Source organism: Sceloporus occidentalis, unplaced genomic scaffold, assembly GCF_023333645.1.
Source record: "Sceloporus occidentalis isolate IW3139 unplaced genomic scaffold, rSceOcc1.0.p SCAF_13, whole genome shotgun sequence".
Classification (NCBI taxonomy): Eukaryota; Metazoa; Chordata; class Lepidosauria; order Squamata; family Phrynosomatidae; genus Sceloporus; species Sceloporus occidentalis.
This window is the reverse complement of record NW_028316993.1, coordinates 9,732,803-9,756,579: the sequence shown is the minus strand read 5'-3', so window position 1 is coordinate 9,756,579 and position 23,777 is coordinate 9,732,803. Positions and strand designations below refer to the sequence as shown.

Sequence of the window (23,777 nt, the reverse complement as noted above, 5' to 3'; positions counted from 1 at the left end):
ACACATGTTCTCCCCCTCTGTAGCAAAGGGAATTATTCCCTATCTGTAACATAGAAAATTACAGGATCACAGCTATCAGATGTTATACCTGGTGAAAGTTTCCTCCTTTTCTGATGATCTTTGAGGTGGTAGAAGAACCTTCTTAAGATACGTACTGAGCATCGAAGAGTGGATAAGGATGGGCATGGCCTAAAGAGGAATTCCAACTGCAGTCCTGTATCTGCTTACCTGGAAGTAGGCTCCATTGACTCAAACAGGGCTTTCTGCCTGAGTAAACATGTACAGGATTTGATTATTGTTGGATTTTGCATCAGCTGTTCCTCTCACAAGGCTGGTCCCATGCTATACAATCCAAACTTTTTATGAACCAATATGGTTCAAATTAAAATTCATTTCACAGAAATGATACCAATAATGCCACTTAGGAGCACATTGCTGATCGGGAAGGCAGCCAGGGTTAAAAAAAAAATCACAGATTTTGAACTACTTCCTTGCTGAAGCAATGGAGGCTAGTGCTTCTTTGTCAGGTTTTTGTCCCCAGTCTCCTCACCAGCCTATGGCTGAAAGAAGATCAAGATAGAGAAGAAAGAATTCATTGAAACAGCAGGACTGTGGCTTACCTCTGCCCTGGGACAGAACTGAGCATCCACTACAACTGAGTGTTGGGAATCAAATCAGCATCAGCAAGGAAGCAGTCAGGCACCCAAGCCCTGGTTCCAATAAATTAGTTAAATATAGCTGGCACAAAGGAAAAAAAAATCTTAACAAGCCAAACCAACACTGATAAAGACATCCACATTTCTTCACTCTTTGTCTGGTGGTGGTGGAGAGGATGTTCCTCTGATCCCAGACCAGATGTTTTCCTGAACAGAAGGGCATCAGGAAAGAGAGGGGAGATGAGCTGGACCAGGGCATGCCCGACGGCTCTTTAGAAGCAGGCGGAGCTGGAGAGAAAACAAGACAAGACAAGCATTGGTGAATATTAATGGTTGGCCTATCCTCTTGCCATCCCTGAGTTAACTTACTGGCTTTGGACTATAGCTCCCAGAATCCCCTAGCCAATTCTGGAAGCCACAGTCCATAACCACAACCATTCCACAATTTTATTCCAGCACAAGTTTACCTGCTCTGCTGCTGGCCCAGGAGCCAACAGGTGAACTGGTTGTTCATTTTCCAGGTTCCGGGCACTGGGGTCTGCCCAGTATCGTAGTAACAGGCATACAATCTCCTCCTGAAAGGGGTGCCCATGTAGGCCGGCAGCCATGTGCAGAGCAGTATTTCCATGAGCCTGGAGGCAGACATTTTACATACTAATCAGCATTAATGAAAATACATGTCCTTCATACCTTGCAACGTGAAACCCCCAATCGGAGCCTTGAAATGTTCACTTTCTCCATCCACCTCCCACTTCCTTCATTTATTCTTACCTTTCTTCAATTGCTGCAAACTGAGTCCAAAATACAAAAGCAGTTTGCACTCACTAACTCAGCCAGGAAAAGGAGAAAAAGGAGAGAAGAGGAGAGAGTGTAATCTTGCCATTCCCAGTAGGCTCAGACAAAAGCAACTGCTGTAGCATCTCCCACCTAAGAGTGTTTCTCTCCATTAAGAACTTTTGCCACCTTGAGCACACTGTGATGTTGCTTGGCTGGGAACAAAGCATTCCAAAGTCCAGGATATAAAATTTGAATTCCATTAGCAATACAAAAAGGTATTCCAGGTAAGTGAGATGAAAGATGTCTCCATTTTTTGTTAGGTCACAGCCTTGTTTGTTAGGCCTTTTCTTATTGTTTCTCTCAGGCTGCTGCTAAGTTTTCATTTCTGTAGCTGATCAAATAGCCTTTTGAAAATGTTGAACTAGCTTTGCCATGATCAGCGTTAAGCAACCACCCGCATCCTGTGGTTCTATGCTTCATGCTGCAAACATCCTACAAGAAAACAAGGCATCCTCTTGCTTGCTCTCTCTCTACCTTTCCAAGCTTGGATCATATCCCCCCCTGCTGGAGGAAAATTAGAAGCCTACCTTCATGTTTACAAAGTGCTGGAGTTCTTGTCCAGGGAGCTGGAGAAGGAACTGGATCAAAGGCAAATTTGCAGCTTGGACAGCCAAATGCAAGAGGGTTTTGCTGCTCTTCAGATCCTAGAAAAAAGGGCAGGAAAAAGAAAATAATTCAAGCAGCCCCATAGCCTTTATTCTGAGAGCTCTCAGCCATCTAACCTGATGCAGCAATAAAGTAACCAGTGCAATGGTCAGCTAGCCTACCTGACTCTTGTAATCTGCCCCAAGTTGCAGGAGCAGGCGAATACAAAACACCAAGTTCTGCAGGTGGCTCTGAGACACTGACTCCATGGTTTGTGTCTGGAAGGCTGCATTGTGAGCAATAACAGCACAGTGCAGCGGGGTGAGACCTGTTGGGGAAGTATGGAAAGGACATGAGTGCTGGGTACCATAGCAGCACAGCTTGGAAATAATGACCAGAATTCATTAAGGCAGGCACAAATGCATAACCTAGAGTCGTATGTTTGTAACTAATCTGTTTTCATGATCCCTATCTATTAACTAGTTTAGGGCACACATTGGGATCAGAAAGTCCCCCAATTCCCACTTACTGGGGAGCAATGGCAGTGTGACATGATTGATAGGTGACTGACATTCCCATCCACCCCCTTGCATGTGCAGTATCTAGTATGAGAGGGAATTATGACAGGGACCCTGCTTCTGACTGTCACATTGGAGATTGCATCAGTCGACTGCTTCCTGATCGACAAGGGAACAGACTCCCCAATCTGAAGTCGAAGATTTTCATGGCCAGCATCCATAATATTTTTGTGGTTTTTTTGGGCTATTCCTGACATTTCACCAGCATCTGTGGCTGGCAATGTAATTAATTAATTTTCCAAACTTCACTGAGACAATTAACTGAATTTCTGAATTATTAATAAATGTGCCTCATTGCTAAACTTTCCAAGTTCTGCATTTAAGCTCTTGCCACCTTCTGTGCATGCTCCAGTCAAAACCATATCTGGGAAGATGCAACTCTTCTGTTACCTTCAAAATTTCTTGCCTCCACATTTACAGGGATGCCAGTCATCATGACAGCCTGGGAAAGAGTTCAATAAAAAATAATGATATTGACATGTGTTTTCAAAGGAGTAGCCATGTTTGTCAAACAGAGATAGAAACATGTTGTCATATTTAAGGAAACACAGGAAGCCACTAGTTTGAGGTCTGGAGGAGGCCCATTTAGTCTCCAAGTTTCTTTTATTGTTATCTGCAATCAGAGATTAGAGACAAGAGACTATTTAAAGCTTGTTACATGGAACTACGCCCTCATGTTGACTCCTGTCCACTGCTGCAACGTAGCCTCCAGCTCTATTCCCAAGCTGGAATTTGGGCCCAAGTGCTAAAAGAGAAAAAAATTCCCCTAAGACTGTTGTTTTAGGAGCTTATCACACTCATGGAATCCCGAACAGAAATTGGATTTAAATTGGAATTAAATTAGAAAAAAACGTTAGTAAAAACCCAAGGACAGATCTGACCTGTAGATAATTAGCCAGCACAAAGTCGCCAAATATGGAGAAGAGCAAAGCATTGCCTGCTTAATTTCTGTGTGCCAACCTGGTATTACAAATACAATTTAATGCAATTTAAAAATACACACAGGAAATGCCCTACTGCCAGTAACAACTCAATACCACTTCTCTCCCAATTCTCATCGCACAGTGACAGAGGAGTTTATCACATGGGAGGAATTTCTCTTAATTTTGAATGAAAAGAAAGTGGGGCCAGGACACATTCATGTGAATTTGCTAGTTAAGTGAATTTACGTGAATTCGAATTGCATTTGAACTGACTTCCCATTGCCTGAAAATAGCTTGCCATTGCCCGAAATTGCGTTGTGGTAGTCTATCACGCAATAACGTTAATCCTCATGATTGCGTTCAGATTGCCATTGGATTATACTGCCAATTTCCCTTGTCTGATAAACTCTAGAGTCAAACTCACCTCAATGACACGAGGCAGCCCATAGGTGGCACCAAGATGCAGCACAGTTTGGCCCTTCTGGTCAACAGCATTAACATCTGCTCCCAGCATGATCAGATCTTTCACGATCTCTGGCTGATTTGCTGCTGCTGCCACTAACAGTGGAGTCTGACCCAAAAGAGAAAATCAGTGAGTGACGTAAGATAATGCCACTTTGTGGGGGGGGGGGGGTGTGTCTCTCACAATGGCAAAGACATTGCAACCCTGTCCACATAAATTGCTGCTACAGGAAATGATTCATGGTGGGAATCTCTCATAATTCTGTTTTTTCAGATCCTTTTGGTTATCTGTTTGTCCAGCTTGATGTGCTGGGTTCAACACCAAATCACCAGACTGGAGATAGCCAGTGAACTGGTCAAGCTCAGTATAGCTGATTCTATTCTTTTTTAGCTTTGATTTTTCCAGAGTCAAAAACAATACACAACCTTGCTTTGGTATATTTCTATTAATACAGTACAATGAAATTACCCTTTTCGCTGCCTCTCAGAGATGTAGGATTGTCTGTGACTCTAGCGCTCTGTGAAAACTCCCCTCCCTTTGCTGCCTCCCCATCGTGCTGTAGCACACCCTCAGTCATGGTGACTTTTTGCAAGGTCCAGTACCCATGATAGCTAATAGAATGCCTTATCAGCTACTTTTTTCCTTTCTCAGAAAAAGGGAAGAGGAGGCAGTTGATAAGGCCTGTTTTAATAAAACATAGCAGTTTCCCTCACATTTTGGGAACTTCAGATAATTTGCATAAGTCAGAGCAAAGCTCATGGATGCAGCAGTACCAAAATGTCTGTTCAGGTTCTCTTTCACTCTTGGGCAAGAGGAACATCTACACTTTCATGTCCACAGCCTTGGCTGTGGAGGCCAATGACTAATCTCTCTCTAAACATTGTCCCGATCATATAGGAATCCCATGGACCTAATCCTGGCCCCAAGCACTGGCATTTCATCCAATAGTTGCATTTCATCCAACTGACCCTGAATCCAAGGAAACTGGCTACAAGCCAGAGGCATTCTTGGACACAGAAGCCATTTTTCCATTATCCATTCCAGTCACCTGAACCCTTGAATTATTTCAGACTCCGGTGTGGGGGCAGCTCAAGTCGCCTGCACTTGGCATTATTTTGGACTTTGGGGGGAGCAAAATGTGAGCAACTGTGGCTGGTACTTAATGCATAAGTCTTTATGACATTACAAAGGGCCATTCCTAAGTTTCAGGACCTGAGATGATTCTGCATGAGCAACTCTAGGCCTTTCAGATGTTTTGGAATGCAACTTGCATCATCGCTCTGCTGGTCAGGCTAGATGGGAGTTGGTGTCTTTTCTGATTATTTGGAAGGCCGTTTGTTCCCCACTCCTGATGTAAAATTGTATGTGTCCTCAGTCTTTTTCAATACAAAGGTCTCTATATATGTTGACTACAGCTCCCATCACCCAGGCCAGTTTGGACATGCTGGGTGTGGATGGTGGAATTTATAGTGCAACATCTAAAGGGGCTGTGTATTTTCCACCTGTTGATCAGATGATATAGGACATACTCCAGCTGAGAGGGGAAGGATGTGTTTGACAGGAAGCAAGAGCTTAAGATGATCTCAATATGCCCCTGCCCATAGCAAAAGAATGAAGTCCTGCTGGGCCACACACTTACCTTCCCCCTGTGCTCTTTGACATCCAGCTGTCCACAATCTCTGAGCATCTCAGCAGCAGCATAGGCCAGTGTGCGGAATCCTTGGGCAACAAGAAGATGAAGGAGCCTGAAGACAGTAAGTGGGGAGCATGGAATTGAAAAACAAAACAAAACTGGGGAATGCCACACAAGATCCTTTGTCTATCCACTCACTGATGCCCAGAAGGACACCATAGTCGATGGTATGGAACGCCACTGAGAGATCCAGCAGGACCAACAGGGACACTCCCCCCCGTCCAGTTCTCTGTGTGATTGTATGACTTTTTGTGTCCCACTCTGAGATCTATTGATGTAGAGCATGATATAATTATTTTAATAATTAACTTAATATAGATTAGCATATGTACCCTTTTTTTGCAAATAGGTTCCCTCTTTTGTCCTGTATCTTAAGCAACCGCACAATCCCTGTCCTTTTTTGATTTTAGGCATGGGCAACCTATTGGATTTTAATCCAGCACAGAGATTAAATCTTCCTGCTTTACAATAACAGATTAACCAATTTGGCCAGTCTTCAACATGAATTTGCAAAATTGGCTTTCTGTTAAGCCTCTCTTGTCTTCATCTCTTTCCATTGCGACTATGCACTGTACTCTGATCAACAAAAGATTACATTCCAACCAAACATGTTTCATGGGGGAATGGCAGGACAGATCAACCCCCACCTCCTACCAAACTCCACATATATACTCACATATCCCCATCCTCATCCTGTTGCAGCAGCCGTGTCAGCTCCACATTCTGGATCTGGGATCGAGCTTGAGCTAGTTCCCCTGGATCCAACTCCTCAGATGGGACTGCGTAATTCCCAGGGTGAAGGAAACAGGGGTTGTTTGTTTCCTGCTCTCGCCAGTTGCTCCCATAAAGGTTTAAGGCCTGGGCTTCAGCAGTTGCCTTCTGTGATAGAGAAAACATGCCAAAGAGGCATTGCAGCAAGGCCAGTCTCTCCTTACTCTTTCAGTCCTTCTTTTGTAGTCTTTGTTGTCACCCTTCTCTAATTACCACACTTTCATCAAATAATTCTATTAAGTGACAGTGCCAATGGACAGCAGCTCATTGGAAGAGCCAGTATACTGTTGTGGGTTATAAAGTACAAGAGCCTTTTCACACTACTTAGTTATAGCACTATGATTCCATTATAACTGGCATGGATGGATCCTATGGAATCCTGGGGATTTTGTGAGGCACTAGAGTTCTCTGGTTGAGATTTCTAACTACTCCTCCCTAAAGACCTCCAAGGAAGGAAACCGATTTAAACTGATATGATAGCCCTCTTTAAGTATTTGAGGGGTATCACACTGAGGATGGAGCAAGCTTGCATGTCTACTCAGAGGTGGGTCCTACTGAATTCAATAGGATGAACTTAAAAGTAGTTGAGTATTTTGGGTTACACCAGAGCTACGGAGCAAATAGCATGCCTGAAGCAAGTGGGCTCCAATTCCATACCTCTAACACTTCACAGATGAAAGCAGAATGTGTGTGGGCCAGGACCTCAGAGTGTGCTCAAGATGGCAAAAGTTATTTCTCAGGAAGAACACACAAGCTAGGAGACGTTTGCTTTTGCCTGAGACTATAGAAGAAGGAAGATTCCTCCCCTCCCAGCTGCTAACTGAGTGCAAACTGTAGTTAGTGTTTCCACAATTGCTATAAACTTCAATTCCCATGTCCCAACCTTACCTCAAAATCCATGGCTGGTGCTATCTTGGAGTCATGTGCTGGCCCAGTGGCTGCTGGTCCTGCTGCTTCATAAACACTGGGTTCCAAAGGAGTGAAGGGACTCATCACATCATACTGAGGGGGCTGGATGCAGCAGCTATTCGTGTTGTCCACATGCTGGTATGGACAGCCAGGGGGGAAGGTAGTTTCGGTCAAGGCATTTTCCTGCCAGGCAGGAAAAGCACCAATGGGGTACTCAGGAATGGCTGTCTGTCCTGGCGTGGGTCCCCTTTCTTGTGGTGTTCCTGCAGGCTCTGAGAACAGGAGTTTGGCTAAGTAAAGATACAAAAGAAGCACACAAGGGTTGGTCTCACTTGTGTGCGGCTGCCCTTCTGGCAAGGAGAAGGAGAAGATGCACAGCTGAGCATTCCCATGGCTATGTCTGCTTTGTAGATTGTACACTTCAGGCAGGTTTTAACTGTATTCTTGTTTTAATGATTATATAAAGCACCGTGCAAAACGTGTGGTGTTGTATAAATAAACTTTAATAATAGTAATAATAATAATACAACTAAATTATACCAAAGGAAATAACAGTTTTGTCCCAAAATAAGGGTCAAGAAAAGCAGCACAAATCAATTACAAATTGCATCTCACATCTGCACTTCGCTTTGCATCCTTCATTCTGGTTTGGTTAGTCACAGGGAAGAGGCAAGGTACTGAAGATCCTTCCTGAGCCGCCAGAAAATCTCATTAGGCCAATTCTTTGGCTTATGTGATTGCAGCATTCACTGCCCAAACAATGTTGACTACTGGAAGGATTTGGTTTTTTTTTTAAGGAATGAAAAGTGAAAGTGGAGATTGACAGAAAGTGGAATTATGTGACTGATTCCAAAAGACTCGGCTTTCATGGAGCTGCAGCTTATATAGAGCTCCTCCAGTATTCCTTAGAGGGAGAAAAATATAATGGCAGGGTAAGGATGGGAATAGCAAAAGGAGTGACAGCTGCAGGGTCACATTTCTCTGTGGCAGATGTGTGGGCTCACCAGCAATGAAGGAAAAAGTAGAAAAACCTTGGGGTCCCTTGCTCCTTGCCAGTGCTTTGGAAGAACCTAGAGTTTATGCCCACATGTCATGGGTAAGGCTCCCTGACTAATGAAATGAGGTACATCTATAGGTTCATTCTCTGAATAAGCCTGATAAGGTCTAAATAAGCCTCGCTCACTCCAGTTTAAGAAATCTTGGCATAAAGAATTAGCAAGGAGAGGTTTGGGCAAAGACATGAGATGGGGAGAAATGTATCCTAGTGTGTCCAGATCTACTCACCTGAGTGGTTGGCTTCTGGAGCTCCCAAAGGGATCTGGAGAGGAGGCAACAACAGCAACAACAAAAGTTGGCAATGACTCTTTTAAAACAGTAAGACTGGTTGGGCCAGACAGCACAAATATGCAGGCTAGGCTATTCCTTGATCTCACCTTGATCTAGCTATACTGGTTGTGGGAAATGGCTGAACAAATTCTGAAAGCCTGACCCATTTTCATTCCAGCCAAACCAGATTCTGGGAATACCAAAATGAAAAAAAAAAAAAAAAGCCACTTATGAAACTAAGTCACATGCAGTTTACTGATATTTAAATGCAGAATGTGAATGATTGCACCAAATAATTTTTACACATGGTCCATGGCTGATGGAAGACAGAATTCCGCTCCAGCTTGTCTATTCTTCCTTAATAATAACTTTTGCTGGTTTGACCACACTCAAACTTAGCCATAGGCACTCCAGTGTTAATCTGTGAAATGCTGGCAGGTATGCACAGGTTGGGGATAAAGTTCCATTGTTTACAAACCAGAGCTTCCACTTCTCCAACAAGGGAGAGTGAGATTAAGCTCACATACTTTCCATGAAATCTATATCTGTGCTTGCCTAGTGCCAATTAATCTATATGGTGGGCCTCTTTCTTTTTTGAGCTACACCTGTCATCTGTGCTAGGTTATACAAGTATCAGAGTACTAAGAGTGCTGTATAGATTGCTGCCTCCAGTACCAATCCCCACACAATGGAGACTGTAGCCCAGTACATTTGGGGAATATCAGATTGGAGAAGGTTGGCCTGTATTGATGGAAGTCTTTCCCAGCCCCACCTTGAGATGCCAGGAATTGATTCTGAGAACTCTGTTGTACAAAATATGTACTGCACCACTGAGCTTACTCTACTATCCTATAATGATTAGAGATGTGAACATCTATAAAATAGATGCCTGGTTTCCCATTTCTGTGTCCATTCTACTATGTTGCTTTTTAAAAAACGGAGTGAGATCTGCCCTTCTTCTTGCATATCTCCTTCCCTGAATGTGTCCATTTTGGTGCGCACTTTAAAATTATTCAAATTGCTTGTATGTATCCACTCGTTCATTACATTGTGTTAAAGCAGTATTTGACATTAATTTGAAATAAAAAAGTAGAAACTGTGGAGCTTTGTTCAGCGTTTGTTCCCATGTTTTCACTTGCTCAGTAAAATGGCATGAGAGTTCCTGGTTCAGAAATTTCTGAAGTTTCGCCTTAAGAGTACACAGTCCAAATGCGTTGGGCATCTCTCCTAATAAAATAACCATTGTTTGAGAATCTTCAGGCATTTCTTGTTCCTTCTGTGCATTTTTATACGCATACTTTTCAAATGTGCACATTTCCCCCCCCCCCCCCAGATCCGCCCGTTGCTGGTTTGAAATGTGCAGATATGTAGCACAAATTGTGTCTAGTCTGACATCAGCCTGGGAAGTGAGTGAAGTAATGAAAAGGCTGCTGGATCCAAACCCCTCAAAAGGGATTACTTCCAGTGTTAGTCCAACCAGTGTTAGACCGGCTGAAATGAATGAGACAAGCTACTCACAGCATATATAATAAACCCTACTACATAAATGGGTCTCATTACATTTACCATAAATATTCTAGAGGCAAGTTTTAGCAAAGATGCGTGTGTGTGTGTGTGTGTGTGTGTGTGTGAGAGAGAGAGAGAGAGAGAGAAGGGTGTGTGTGTGGAAGAGTGACAGATAATCATAACTCCTTTCAGTGAATGACTCACCAGGGATTTAGTGCTGTGCCCCTGCACTGACTGTTCTCGTCGTTTTTGCTCCAGTAATTTCCTCACAGTTTGGGGTGCCACATTGGTATGTGATACTTTGCAACCTGTAGGTAGGTAGGTAGGTAGGGAGGGAGGGAGAGAGAGAGATAGAGAAATTGGGGTTATCCACAACAGATAGACTGGCAGGAGCACATCCCTATGCCATCACACCCAACAAGACCTCCTATGATTGACTATAAACTATAGACTGGTTATATTGGGGGAACAACCTGTAAAATTAACACTGTTAAGATGAAACATGTGACTTTTTCCTTTCCCAAGAAGACATCATTCAGGCCCAGAGTTTGTTGTTTGTGTAAGAACAAGATACTATTGCAGTGGAGAGTAAGATAGCAGTAGCGCAGAGCAAGACAGCACTGTGTTGCTGCTGGTGGCACATCAGTACCTACCTGTGAAACATCATTTTGATAAATCAGGACCTTACCACACAAATAACTACTTGGATAGATGGGTTAAGCTAATAGGACGATACAGCTGAGGCAAAAGGAAACAGCTGCAGCTTGTGTGTCTTTGACATTAATAACTTCTCCCAACTTGGCCACACTGTGATGTTGCTTGGTTGCACATGTCTCAGGTTCCTTCTGCGAAATGTTGGAGAGCATGTGTCTCTTACACGATCATGTTTCTTTATGCCATTTTTTTACAACCTTTGTTTAATGACAAAGACAGTGGGCACTGAAAGCCTTTTGGTTGACCTAATAAACGTATTACTACTACAATGTACCCTCAACAATTTGCCTGCCAAATGAATGGCCATCTAGCAACCTCTAGCCAAAGCCTTGACAGCAAATCAAGGTGCTGAATCCTCACATGCCATGATGATTTATATTTCACTCTGTCCATTACACAGTCAGATCTGTCAGCAGGAAATCACAGTGCTCTACCTGCTACCCATGAATCAATTTTGCCTTCTCTCTCCCCTTCCACCTTCTTCAGCTGTGGTTTCCCTTCTCAATGCACAAAGGATGTTTTCCAGATCAGGTTGTGCCCCAGACACAAATGCCGTGGGGTTGTTCTTTTCCTTTTGTTCAAAACCACGCTGTGAAGAGGAGGGGGAAAAGCAAAGGCCAACCTGCTAGTTGAAAGAATTGTTCTGCGGTTATCCTGGCTTGCCTTTATCGAAAGACCAAACTGCTGCAGCATTGCTTCCATGATGGAAGGCATGAGTCTCAGCCTGGAGGAAGTGATGCGGAAGGAAACCTCAACAGGTACCGGCTAATAGCGAGACTTATTTCTCCTCACAATGGAGGATTGTTTCCAAGCATCGTGACCTGATCTCAAAGGGTTCAATCCTATTTCCCATTGCAATGATGTACGGCCAAGTAATCTTGTGGGCTGGACTGGTGCCAGGGATGTAGCCAGGATTTTAGGAAGGGGGGGGGGTCCAGACTAAGTGCCACCATTATAATGGGGCTTGGGTGCAGTGGCGCAGCAGCACACACCATTCATTTTTCTAATGGAAGGGGGGTCTGGACCCCAAGGACCCCCCCCCCCTTGGCTACATCCCTGCTGGTGCCAAGGTTTCCAAGCTGCAAAGACTTACACCCCAACCAGGGGTCTGTGGCAAATCTTGAGGCAAAGGGGTGCACAGAGAGCATTGGGGTTGCATGTGCCTTCTGCAACCAAGCAGGTCAGATCTCTAGCAGGAACAGCTTATTTCTCCCTAGTAGCCTATTGGCAAAAATCGGTGGCACAGAGGGCAGCAGGAGAGGGGAAAATACATGGGAGAGGGCACAGAGTGAGAAACCAAATGGATTACGCCCAAGAGAATAAACCAAGAGTGGGCAAAACATGGCTCATGAAGCTCTCCTAAAGCCACCAGATTTATTAAAAATAATTCTATTTTGGGACCAGTTTTTCACTCCAGATCTGGCCAAATCAACCCAACACTGGCTACAATTGTGGTGGTTTACTTCTCCCAGACCTTCTCAGCCTCTCAAGCACCCCACTCCATCACAAACCAAAAAGTCTGAAAATCGTGGCCAGACGTAATCGTTTCACAATCACTTTCCAACTCCTGGAACAAATCTTCAATAGACACCCCCTGCTTCCTACCCCAGAGCCTTCTGCTCCCCTTAGTTGTTCAGCAGCTTCTCTACAAACAAGGCAGGAGCAAGGAGATGAAAGAGGGGGGAAACCCTGTCTTAATGTGGTGGCCACAAAGCCTCAAGGCAGTGTAGTTGGACTGGGACTTGGGGCATCCAGGTTCAAGTTCTCAATGAGTCAAAACCTGTCACGACATTCACAAGGTGACCTTTGGCCTGTCATTCCTTCTCATCCGGTCAGATTCAGGTGTGGAGGAATAGAACCTTGAACATTGCCTTGATCACAATGAAGAAAGTGGGATATAAATGCCACACGTAAAAATAAAATACAGTCACAGCTTTAAATGGAGAATGCTTCCACATGAATGACTGCTAGAGCGACCAATCAAAAGACATTGTTGAACTATTCTATCTTTTCCTTCCCAACAGATTTCTTTTCTGAGAAGAAAAAGGAGGAAAGAAATGATGGGAAACCACATGAGGATTACATCCTTTCGTATGTTGGTAAAATGAGTACCCATCTTGTGGGGGGCAATTGGCTAACACATTGTAAACCACTTAGAAAACGCTGAGTACACTGTTAAGCAGTATAGACATGTAACTGCTATTGCTATTAGTTATCTGATTTGCTGACAGTTAGGGATAGGAAAAGATGTGTCCTGGATTTGGTGTGCCAAAATAATATGGCTAACAAAACAATATTATTGCAAATCTGAATTTCTACGCACACTCACACCAGAACCGACTCTCCATTTGAAGTCTGTCATTGAATTCGATTCAGATAACATTGCATTGGGGAGAGGGAGGCTTGAGTTAAAAGTCCCACTTACTTTCCCCATGAATGTGAATTGGTGGTGAGTCACTGTGGGTTGCTTTGCGTGAGCAAGTCACCAGTTGGCCGTGTATAATCTTGTGCCTTTGCTCATCTGTACAATATTGCTAGAATTATCATATTGCTCTAAATCAAAGTGAAAATGTTACTTTTGGAATCCTCAAATCCCTAGGCAGCATTTTGGGATCTGTAGTCCAAAAAGGTAACTTAAAAAAAACAACAGTGTGAAGACAAAGTTGTTCCACTGGAATTGATATATACTCCTTTTCAGGACAATTTACACATGCAGCCAAACAGAGTGATAGGATAGACGTAGGTTGCACCCACATTGCAGAAAAAAATCGAGTTTGATATCGCTTTAACTGCCATGATTCAATGCTATGGGATTCTGGGCATTGTAGTTTGTTTTCCCAGAGTCCCATATCATTGAGCCATGGTGGTTAAGGCAGTGTCAAACCAGATTCTTTCTGAAGTGTGAATACAGCCACAGTGTAAGGTGGGGAGGATAGTTCAAAATGTGTGTGAATGGGGGCTATTGCAAGATGAAAGGAGTCAGAAAAACCTGTCCTTTTCTGGCTGTGCTAGCTTCCTACTTACAGAAAGGAGCGCTAAGAGACACACAGAGAGATCTTCACCTGCATGGTGAAGTGATATATCCCGTTCTTCCACTTTGCTTTGCTGCCTGTTGAGCTGCAGGCAAGCTGCAAACCCTCAAAGGATTAAACAAATAAACAAGTGGCAAGAAATCAATGTGATGTACATGCAGGTAACATTGTAAATCAAGAGTGTTGCAGAGAGACAGCAGTCTGTCCCTACTCCTCCCATCACAATGGAATTTGCAGCCATAGTGAGAACTGTTTTTGGCACAGACAATAGACTAGACTTCCTCAGTCTAGTGCCTTTTGAGGGTGGACTATAGTTCCCATCATTGCCAGTCAGCATGTTTTTTTTTGGTGAGGAGGGCTGTGCTAGGAAGTAGTTTGCACAACAATGAATGAGCATCCATTGCTTGTCCAGTCCCCCACTGGCCCCACTAACTTGGTTGTGTACATTTTTCCTTTGGAAAAGTATCACAGCAGTGCAAGCTGGCAAAGAGACTTGCTGTTTTGTTGGCATTACATTTTAACCTGAGAGAACACTGTTCTAGGCCCTTCAGTGCAGCTCGGTGGTCAACATCTGACAGACATTGATCATAGAATTGGGCTGGAGGAGCAACAAATGCCTAGCGCAGTGTCCTCTCTAGGACCTCTCTAGGTCCTTCAGCGTGGCTGTTGGTTAAAGTTGACCATAGATAGAGTTGCGCTGGAGGACCTAGAGATTCCTAGAGAGACCATATTAATAAAATCCGTGAATAAGCAAAGCCACAAAAATCAAAGCCCCAAATGTGGAGGGACTAATGTACATATATTTGGGGGACAGGACTATGCAAGAAGAGCATGAGTCAACAGTGTGATGTAGCAGCTAAAAAGGCCAATGCAATTTTAATAATAATAATAATAATAATAATAATTTATTCATACCCTGCTCTTAGGCTGCAGCAATAAAAGTATAGTGTCCAGATCAAGAGACATAATAGTGCCACTCTATTCTGCTTTGGTCAGGCCCCACCTGGAATATTGTGTCCAGTTTGGGGCACAAGTCAAAAAGGATGTTGACAAGCTAGAGCGGGTCCAAAGGAGGTCCACCGGCAAAGGGCCTGGAAACCATGCTTTATGAAGAAAGACATAGGGCACTGGGTATGTTTAGTCTGGAGCAGAGATGGTTAAGAGGTGATATGATACCCCTGTTTAAATACTTGAAGGGATGTCACATTGTGGAGGGAGCAAGCTTGTTTTCTGCTGCTCCAGAGAACAGGATCCAGAGCAATGGATGCAAGCTGCAGGAAAAGAGATTCCACCTCAACATTAGGAGGAACTTAGTGACAGTAAGGGCTGTTTGTCAGTGGAACACACTCCCTTGGAGTGTAGTGGAGTCTCCTTCCTTAGAGATCTTTAAGCAGAAGCTGGATGGCCATCTGTTGGGGATGCTTTGAGATTTCCTGCATGGCAGAATGGGGTTGGACTGGTTGGCTCTTGAGGTCTCTGCCAACTCTATGATTCTATGATTGAGAGTTCCTGCATGGCCAAGGGGTTGGACTGGATGGCCCTTGGGGTCTCCTCCAACTCTAGGATCCTATGACAGATCTCACATTCCTCTCTGTTGTAATTCATGTTGTCACTTTGGGCAAAGCTTCCTGATCTTATTAACCTTTCCAACCTTGCTCTAATGTAAACACAGGCAGCCGGGGATACCCCCAGAGAGGAACCAACAAGGGGCTTTCTCGGGGAAGCCTGGGGCTCTGGGGATTCCAGGGACCAGCAGAGGGCTCTTCTTCGCCCCCTTGTTTGGGAGTAGGCCAGTCTCCCCAGCCCTGCAGAGAGCGGTGGCCAAGCGTGACTTGCTCCCGCCCACGCGGAGTGGAATCCCCGGGGGCACGTCACTGGGAAAGCCCGGGGCTTGTCGTGGGTGACTAGGCCGCGCTGGCTCTATCTCCTCCGCGGGGGAGGAGAAAGGCTGAGGGGGGTTGCTTGGCTCGGAGCCCACTTGAGGCAAGCTAAAGAGAGAGGTGAGGGCTGCATCCGCACTGGAGAAATAACCCGGTTTGGCCCCGCTTTAACTCTTTGTCTGGTTCACTGCTATGGAATTCTGGGAGTTGGAGTTTGTTGTGCTGCCCGGCCCCACAACAAAACTCCAACTCCCAGAATTCCATAGCAGTGAACCAGACAAAGCGGGGCCAAACCGAGTTATTTCTCCAGTGTGGATGCAACCCAGGAATCCAGCTTTTCTCTTCTCTCCCCCAGCGTCCTCACTGCTGGAATAATCCGTTTTGATACCGCTTTAACGGGCATGGCTCCATGCTGTGGCATTCTGGGCCTTGTAGTTTGTTGTGGCCCCAGAGTAGAGCATTGAGCCAGGGCAGTTAAAGCCATGTCAAACTGGATTATTTCTGTGGTGTGTGTTTTTGGGACCTTCCTCCCTGCTGCTGTGCTAAGTTGTAAAAGTTGCCAACTGATCGCAGCACTGAGCAAGCTGCCCTGCTCTTATGCCTTTGCTCTGGACTAGAGAACAGGCAATGAAACTGGAAGGCAGCTGTTATGTAATGCCTGGATGCCAGTGCAGTTCTCAGATTGTTTGGAGGCTGTGCCAGATTTATGCCACAAGCAAAGCAAATGACAACCCAGGGCCTTCAGGGTATGAGATACCTCTAAATAAAACAAACATCAGATGGAATTATATATACATTTCCCAGAATTCCATAACATTGAACCATGGTAGCTAAAGTCTTGCCAAACTGGATTATTTCTACAGTGTGGATGCAGCCAGAGCCAAACATCGTTGTCAATAAGCATCCTCTTATTCCGCAGAGGTTTTTAAGACAAACCATCATGTCTCCTTTCAAACAGGGTTGGTGCCATTAATGTTTTAAAATAACAAATAAAACACTGGTTGAATAACACCTGATTTGTGATGCATATTTAACCTGGGTTTTAGAGAACCAAGGGGGTTTGTTTGTTGTTGTTGTTGTTGTGTGCCTTCAAGTTGCTTCTGATTTATGGCAATCCTAAAGTGAGCCTTTCATGAGGCTTTCTTGGCAAGATTTGGTCAGAAGAGTTATGCCATTCCTTTCACATGAGGCTGAGAGCATGTGACTTGTCCAAGGTCTTATGGCCAAGCAGGGCAAAAGTGACATGACAGTAATCTTAGGAGTTTATCAGACAAGGGAAATTGAAAGTATAATCCAATGGCAATCTGAACACAATCATGGGGTTTAACGGTATTGCGTGATAACCCACTAGACGCAAATTTGGGCAATGGGAAGTCAGTCCGAACGCAATCATTTGGTTTCATGTTATTGCGTGATAGTCTGCCACACGCAAATTCGGGCAATGGCGTGCTATTTTCGGGCAACGGGAAGCCAGTTTGAACGCAATGCACATTCCCATAATTGCGCTAAACTAGCGACTTTAAGTGAATGCATTCTGGCCCCACTTTCTTTTCATTCAAATTTAAGAGGAATTCCTCCCGTTTGATAAACTCCTTAGAGTTAATAAAACACAAGAAAGGAGATTGTGGGATGACTTCATTTTGGAAATTACACTAACTGCCTCTTCCTTAAAAAACAAACGAACACTGGAGTCTATCTGAATCAATAAGACTAGCAATAGTAGAGACCAGTGGGTTTGGAATCCTATTTAGGACAGAGAAAATATGGTGGGTTTCTCCTTTCTGGACTAGAAAGTAGAAAAACTGCACAGCTTTGAAGAAAGCATTGCCAATATTTCCTTTTATCCACCTCTGATCCGTGAGCTGTCTGACTCATAGAAACTTAGCTGAGTAAGGATGCAGTATGAAATGTGCTTGCTAGGGACTAAGTCAAACACTGCAGGACTTACCTTTGAATAAACATGTGCAGGTTTGCGCCGTCAGGTTTTTCCCGTGGCTTATCTCTCCGCCAGAGAGGAAAAAATTCACCTGCTATTTTTCTTGAGGTCAGGTTGCTATTAAAGGTGGAGGAATTGGGCTGGTTTTGAATTTAAACACCTTTTTGCACTGTAAAACATAACCATCCCAATAGGAGGTGGATGCTACAGTGAGCCATAAATATTGAGTAGGTGTGATTTTACTGGGGATAAATTTGTCTCCCTTCCACCCAAATCTATTCCAGTTACACAAAACACATCCACACAGCAGAAATAGTCTGGTTTGATACCTCTTTAACTGCCATGGCTCAGTGCTATGAAATCTTGGGAACTGTAGTTTGTTGTGGCACCAGAGCTCTGACAGAGAAGGCTAAAGTGTCTCACAAAATGACAGTTCAGCAGTTAAAGTGGTGTGAAACCGGATTGTTTCGGACATGCAGATCCAGCCAAAATCTTCTTTTCTGATAGTGAAGTAGATGCTATGTGACACACAATCTTCTTAAAGCGACTGCCAGCTAGGGTTGCCACCTCTTCTTTCTGGTAGGGCTCATGTGCCCTCTAACAGCTGCAAAATGGGCACAAATGCCATTAACCAGGTGCTACCCATGTCAGGAACGATTTTTCTTGTTGAATACAGGGGACAAAATGCTCCCCTCACCTGAGAGCCATCATGGTGTAGTGGTTTGCGCATTGGACTACGACTCTGGAGACCAGGGTTTAAATCCTGGCTCGGCCATGTAAACCCACTGGGTGACCTTGGGCAAGTCATACACTCTCAGCCTCAGAGGATGGCAATGAAGAAACTTGCCAAGAAAACTCCTTTGCCTTAGATTGGAAACACACTGAAGGCACACAACAACTAACAACAACAAATCCCCAGCAGAGCCCATCAAAGTATACTTCTCCCAAGAGTCTTCAAGAGTCCTTCACTTACCTTTCTGCAGTCTCATTCCCATCTTCAGCCCTCGTGGGGCATCAGACCCATTACCTTCCTCCGCCACCTTCCTCTGCTGCGTCTGACAACGCACATGCACCCACACACACACACCAGTCTTGCCAAGGCACTCTTGAGATTAAGAGGAGGAAGCAAAGCTGTCGTTTATACTTGTGAGAGGAAGTGGATGTACAACCCCCTCCTGAAGAACCACACCCTCGCCAGCTACCTGGATACAACTAACATGCTTTTTAATTTAATTAATTAATTAATTTGCAAACATCACATAAAGGAAAAGAAAGAGAAAAAAAATACATGTTTTTAAATGACAAAATATTGCCACATTGAAGTAGAAGAATGAAAATATCTCCACAACAGTTCCATAAAAATATCAGTGAAGTTGGCGTCCAAATGCCATGTGTACAAATGCTGAGAGAGTTGTGATGTCTTCAGTTAGTTGAATAACGGGAATTTTATTATCATTATTATTACTTTTTGTAAAAAGAATAGCATCCAGGATATGCAGAAATGAATTAATTCTCTCTGAAAGTCTATATAATTCTAATGTCCATCAGCTTGACTATCCATTCTTCAACGGAGGGTGATTGTGCGTATAATATTCTCACGAAAGTAATCATTTATAAAATTAATTTCCAGTGCTTCTTCTTCATCTTTTTGTCGATGGCATGTGTCATATTGAAAAGATAGATATTGCTCTGGCTCCATAGGAAAGACGATTCCAAGGATTTCTGTCACGTTACTATGGATTCTTTCCAATAGCTTCAGGCCAATTTGCAATTCCACCACATGTGAAAGTATGAGCCATTTTTTTCCTTGACATCTCCAATATTTGACATCTGGTTGCTTGTGTATTTTTGTGAGTTTTGCCAGTATTAGATGGCACACATGCAGCATTTAATAAAAATATGGAATGCACCCCATGTATGTCTTCTGTATATTTTGTGTCTTCATCATTTTGTTTACATACCGTCCAACATTTCACAGATAGAAACCAGGACATATGCGGCAGGAGAACATCAGAGTGTAGCCAAGACAGCAATAGTTATTAATATGAAAGAACGGACAACCTGGAGATGCTGCAACAGTTGGCTTTTGCTTGACCCAACTGGGAAAAGCAAAACTGCACCCCTTCCTATCTTCTCCTGCTAAACTGAGTGCAAATTACCTTGAACTCAGTTTACACCAACCTAAATATGCTGAGGATAAAAGGGCAAAGTGGGATAAAAGGGCAAAGACAGAAACTGAGACATTTTAGAAACAACTGAAAAATTTGGAAGACAGAAGATTTGTCAGGACTTTCCCTGCCAAACTGGGACAATTGGAGGGTATGTGTTTATGCTGTTTTGTCTGGTTGCATAGAGAAGCCAAAAAGGTAAATCCTAGCAGATTCAGTGGGGGGTAACAAAATCATTATACAAAGATTAGAGTCAGTGATAATTGCCTGGCTCATGTGCATGCCAAGCCTTTCATGGTAAGGCAGTTATGTATGTGCATGTTCATACTGCCCCGCACATTGGAGAAATTGTTTTTTTGGACTACAACTCCCAGAATTGGTCCAACACAGTGACAGTTCACCACTAAAGGGCAGCCTATGGCGGCCTCTTTTAGCACCAAATTGGGGCCATGGCAACTGGATGCCAAAGCTCCAATCTTGCCTTTCCATGGTGCAAAAAGGAGCTGCAAAAATTGGCTCCTTTCTGTGCCATGGAAAGGGTGCCATATCCACTGGCCTTTTGGTGCTTCTTTGGTGCTGCATCATCTAGATGCAGCACCAGAGGAGCACCGTGATGCTGCCCACTATGTGGTGCGGCATACAGCATCATGCCAGCCTGGGGGGTAGAGTCAGATGTGTGTTGTGTGGATGCCACGCATCAACTCTGCCCCCAGGCCAGCCTTTATGGGTGGCCCGTACAGCCCTTATGTTAGCTAAGGTATTTTTGGCATTACTTACTTGTTACTGGGTCAGCTGTTGGAATGCAATCACATGGGACTCTTCTTGAGTATTTGCTGTTAGAGATGCCTCAAGATATAGGATTCTTAAGGTGAAGATGTTCATTATATATAAAAGCATATCTACACCCCAATCAACCTGACTGAGTTGAATCTTATGCCAGTACTGGCAGTGGAGCCACTAGCTTAGAATAGTGGTTCTTACTCTTGTTTCTTGTCCAGCCAATCACTCATATTGGAGAACTGTATTCCACTATGAAAAAAGGGCATAAAAAGAACTACGTTGGTTCAAGCTAAAGGCCCACGTATTTCAATATTCTGTTCACAAAGTGATAGATTGCTCTCAGGAAGCCCATGAGGAGAACACAAATGCATCCATCTTATGTTCCTTGGCAGCTCTTTCACAGAGGCATGCCACCTCCAAAAAACCCCTCTTTTTCTCAGCAAGACATTTATACCATTACAGGCGGTCTGCTGTTCTGTTTATCATTTATGGTAAGTTTTTAGGGATGTGAAAAATCATGGAAGTATAGTTAGGACCGAACACAAGCACAAGTAATAATTACATCAACAGTGGAAAATTCTAATAATATCATTGAGCATACATTTTACTGCTGCAGTAATGCATACCCTTTAACATTTTACAGATCAAACTTAAGCAACATCAGAGTTTGTAGCATTTGAAGCAAGCTGAGATAAAGACAGAAATAACTCGGGCATTTGAAAAGCAGGTGAAAAAGTAGGATGACGGAGGATTAATTAGGACTATCCATGCCAAATTGGGACATTGGAAGGGTATGTAATTGGTTCAATAAACCAGATAGTAAGTTTAAATGCCAATGATCTCAATGAGTCTGCTCAATGGGTGGTTAAATCCAGAAGCAAACCATTGGTCAGTCAGATGTGAATCAGGTTTGCATTAGAATTTACAAACCATGTACTGGTTTGGGGGTCAAGTCTAACACGCAGCTGGAAATGTAGTGTTATGTGGCTAGGATAACACAGGTATGGAAGTCAAAGTTGACAACTTTTATGCAGAAAAGGCTTTGCTCTGGTTTGATTCCCATCTAGTTCTTCTAGATTTGGCAAAGAGGAATGCAGGAAGAGCTCTATCTTAAACATGACAGAAGGTGTATAGTTTGGAATTAGATAGTCCACTGCATATCAGACCAGCTCTACCATGCAGCAGCCACCTCAAATGGCAGATGTTGAGGCTCACCATGTGGCAGCCACACACTGGAGGACAGAGCTAGGTGTGCTATATAGTTTGTCTTTTATTCCCTAAGCCAACACTTCTCAAACACTGTTACTGCATGCACCACTGGTAGGACACAAAAGTAGTCTAAGTGGGACACAGGTACTACAGTCTCTCTCTGTTTTACTTTTACATGCTTTCCAACTTTCCTGATTTAGTTAGGGATAGTCTTATTTTTCATGTGTGAAATGTTGGAGGGCATTCAGTTAAATGGAAACCAGTGTGGTTTGAGTGTTGGATTAGGACCCCAGATGCCAGGATTCAAATTCCCACTTGACCCTGAGACCCTGAGCATGACTGTCCCAGGGTCTCTTAGCCTCAGAAGAAGGCAATGGCAAACCCCCTTTGACAAATCTTTCCAAGAAAATTTTATGATACTTTTGCTTTAGGATTACCATAAACTGGGAATAACTTGAAAGTGCACAACAACAATGCAGCTAATTGGTTCTGCTTTTGATACAATAGTTTATTTAATGGGGTTCACTCAGTTCAGTTTAGCTACATTTTGCTTTAACTTACTTTGTAACCTGCCCGTTGTTGTTGTTGTTGTTGTTGTTGTTGTTGTTGTTGTTGTTGTGTGCCTTCTAGTTTTTCCACTCTATAATGCATTTTTCTTAGCAAGATTTGTTCAGAGGCAGCCTTTGCCTTACTCTGAGACTGAGAGAGTGTGACTTGCCCAAAGTCACCCAGTGGGTTTCCATGGCTGAGTGGGGATTCAAACCCTGGACTCCAGGGTTGCAGTCCACTACGCAGACCATTATACCACACTGGATTTGACCTGCCTAGGGTCCCATACTGGACAAAGAGAAGATACCCAAACAATTACCCACCCAACAACATTGACTTGACTTTACTAAACTTTGGATACTCTAGTCTATGTTATATAGTTTTTATTATATTGGTTTTATTTCATGAATCCTGTTAATACATAATAAATTATTATGATACATGATAATCTGTGCCATAATCAGTTCATATGATATCATTGGGATTAGGCTAGATCTCTGTGGAGCTTGTTAAAGTTACCTTTTTTGGACTTCATTTCTCAGAGTCTCTCAGTGGCTGACTAGGAAATCCTGGAAACTGCAGCCCAAAAATAACATTTCCAAGCTTTCAGCTTCAGCCTTCAAAGAGCTACTGCCTCTGATTTGATTGTATTCCAAGATCTTTGCCTCCTTTAGCCTTTAGCTGCAAAAAGCAGCTTCATGGGTGAAAAAAGATGGATTAATGGATAATGCTGCCCTAGAATAATGAACACATACACAGGCTGCACATGCTTTCATTCTACCCTCGGGATGTGTTCACAAGCATTAGTAACAACAACAGCAATTAAATTCAGCATATCTTAAGATCCATTTGCCATCCAGGCAGAATCAAATGGAGACGAAAGCTGCAGATGTATGCATACAGCTTACTTCGAAATCATAAGCCCCACTTGACACACAATTCAGTTTTTATGTTCCCTGAAATCAATTGGACAAGTTATGAAATCAAATGCATATTCTACTAAACAGCTCCCCCCACCTCCTGGCCATGCGCTTTTTAAGAACGTTTTACAAGTCTCACATACTCTGAGACCAAGAGGTGTTGTTAATTGTAAAAATGCCCTGAAGGGAAATTCTGGCATCAGTGATGATGAATTGATAAAACAACTTCAGCTGCCTTAAATCTAGATGATAGAAAATGATGTAAAGGGTGCTCAGTGGTGCCACCTTGTCGCCATTTATGTGCACTTTCCACAGAATCGCAACGACGATGGAATATACACA

The 23,777-nt window shown here is 43.5% G+C and overlaps 1 protein-coding gene across 1 annotated transcript; it reads right to left on the bottom strand.

The window, feature by feature from the left end:
- Nucleotides 1-833: 833 nt before the first annotated feature.
- On the bottom strand, nucleotides 834-18,859 carry NFKBID (NFKB inhibitor delta). Its single transcript, XM_089479317.1, has 12 exons — nucleotides 18,783-18,859; nucleotides 10,452-10,555; nucleotides 8,700-8,733; nucleotides 7,395-7,687; nucleotides 6,412-6,614; nucleotides 5,682-5,787; nucleotides 4,004-4,150; nucleotides 3,047-3,098; nucleotides 2,261-2,406; nucleotides 2,021-2,137; nucleotides 1,124-1,288; nucleotides 834-944 (listed from the first exon to the last, which is right to left on the bottom strand). The coding sequence occupies exons 1-12, from the start codon at nucleotides 18,802-18,804 to the stop codon at nucleotides 879-881; spliced, it is 1,455 nt and encodes a 484-aa protein (XP_089335443.1). The 5' UTR covers nucleotides 18,805-18,859; the 3' UTR covers nucleotides 834-878.
- Between the last annotated feature and the right edge of the window lie 4,918 nt (nucleotides 18,860-23,777).